This window comes from Cupressus sempervirens, chromosome 4, assembly GCF_028749045.1.
Source record: "Cupressus sempervirens isolate cs-2001-9-10 chromosome 4, ASM2874904v1, whole genome shotgun sequence".
Classification (NCBI taxonomy): Eukaryota; Viridiplantae; Streptophyta; class Pinopsida; order Cupressales; family Cupressaceae; genus Cupressus; species Cupressus sempervirens.
The window spans coordinates 22,793,308-22,795,543 of NC_143121.1; the positions used below are offsets into that span (position 1 = coordinate 22,793,308).

General features: G+C 36.4%; 1 protein-coding gene across 1 annotated transcript; it reads left to right on the forward strand.

Annotated features, from left to right (window-relative positions):
• Positions 1 to 233: 233 nt before the first annotated feature.
• On the forward strand, positions 234 to 1,711 carry LOC149559726 (uncharacterized). Its single transcript, XM_089824259.1, has 2 exons — positions 234 to 1,167; positions 1,323 to 1,711. Exon 1 carries the CDS (start codon positions 569 to 571, stop codon positions 1,040 to 1,042), a length of 474 nt encoding a protein of 157 aa, XP_089680385.1. The 5' UTR covers positions 234 to 568; the 3' UTR covers positions 1,043 to 1,167; positions 1,323 to 1,711.
• The last annotated feature ends 525 nt before the right edge of the window (positions 1,712 to 2,236 follow it).

A 2,236-nucleotide genomic window follows, 5' to 3' on the forward strand; every position in this document is an offset into this window, starting at 1 on the left:
CGAGAAAAATGTTTTCTGTTTTATAATTTATGAGAATACCCTTTTAAGGTAAAATTTATGAGAACACTTTTTATCAGAACACTTTTCACTGTGCCGATCTCCAATGGGTACGGTTAGACTCGATAGGCAATGGCTGCAAGTATTACACGTTTCATAGCCAGGTGTCAAGCTCGAATCCTTCAAGATATCAATAAAACAACCTGTCATTTTCTGTGTAGTTTATAGCTTTCTTTAATTGGATACCTATTTGATAAGCAACAGACTTTACTGGAAAAACTGGGTAACTGTTTCACACGCATCAGAATCTTCCTTTTTACAAGTACATTCCTTGCTTACAGTCCAGAGATTACCCGTCGAGCTGCTCCCTGCCTTTACCTTTTTAGTTTGGGAGAAAGCAAGCAGATCCATTTCCAACGGATCAAATGCGGTCAGACTTATTTTCTCTTTAAGAAAAGCGAGGGTACTCATTTTGTTTTTGTTTTCATTTCAAAATCTCTGAATGCATTCATGAGGATACGAATGATAAATATGCAGCAAGTCGAATGGATTTTTTTGGGAGTCGATAACAATGGCAGGGAATAAGAGGAGGAAGAAATCGAAATTTACTTTGTTTCCTCTATTTCCTAGATTTCAACCTGGCAGGTTAAAATCCAGTGCAGACACTGCCAAGCTAAAGAACAAAGAGATTTTGAGGGATGAAGGAGAACCGAGCTGCAGTCAGATCACGAAAAAGAAAAAGCTATGGCGAATAAGAATTGATAAGGCTGGGAGGGTTTTGATTAGCCCTCTTCTGAAGATTCTCAGAAAATCATCTCCACGATTTGGGTTTTTATCGAACAAAAGGCCTGCTTCGAAACCATCTAGATTCTTCTGTGGGTATGTGCCAAAAAGAACCGAACGTAAATCCCCTGATTCAGATCCTGAAAATTTCACCCTTGAAAATGTAAGAAATTTGCTTGAGAACAATGATTTCTATATGAATTCGAATTTGCAGAGGATAATTCAGCAAAAACGAAGTGAACTTAATAGACAGTCTATATGAATTGGTTTTTGAGAACATGGTTATGCGTAATAGCAGAAGCAAATAGCTCTTTAACTAGTACAGCAATTTGATGGTTCATATGCGGAGAAAAAGGAGCTTGATGTTGTCAGTATATTCAGCGATAGGTACTTGCCCTAACTCTATTTGAATCCTAGATTCGTCCAGGGTTTTACAACATCTAGTTTATGTTTCTTTTGACAACAGATCTGTATTTGAGTTCAGAGCTACCTATTGGTTATTCGAGCATTTTAAACTTACGTTTGAGGCTTGTTTCCATCAGTTTCAGATAGATTTTGTTACCTTCCACGAGAAGAACATATAAGACATTGTTTTCCTAGAAGCTGAGTCTGAGAATCATTTGACTTTCATATGCGTCGTTTACTACACATCCAAGGGAGATACACTATTGCCATCGTAGAGGCTTTGATGTTCTGGCATTGTTTGTCCATGAGATGGGCTAATTTAGACTATTGCTAGTTTCAGACTCTGGAGTAGCTGAATTCTTATATGAACCCAATCATCAATTGCCTATCAAGTTCAATTGCCAGTTCGTTTCAGCAGAACCGAACGTAAGTATATATGAATCCAATCATCAATTGCCTCTGGAGTTCAAATGTTAAAGGAGATTGATGATATATTACATAATAAAGCTTTGAGAGATTAGGCATTGCCCTTGATTCTTTATGCATTAGTTTCTTTAAATTTTTTATCATCATCGTGTTTATATTTTGTAATGGTTATAGTTTTCTTAGATGCAGTAAGCACTCATATTGCTTGGGTTTCATCTTTATACTTCTCTTTCAGTCATACTCTCCATTCACGGCCACTTTTGTCTGTACAAAGCATACTGAGATTCATTTCAAATAACCTCATTGTCAAATTGTGAAAGTGTGTTCATATTATCCCGTTTTACAAGATAATGTATATCTGGCAATAGGTTTCTATTAAAGCAAGAAGTTTTTATAGGAGCACTGAACTTTATATCCTATTTTGTGTGATGACAATAAGTACTTAATCGACACCTATCTCAAGCTGGTTTCATGCTTACTTTTTGAGAATGGAACTTGTGACCTTATTGTTAATTGAGTTAAAGTAAGGGTTTTGCATTCTAGTTCTGAACATGGCTGGGATTTGCACATTCAGAGGATTACGGAAATATGGAATTGAATTCAGTTCTGAAAGAGATGTCTTGGA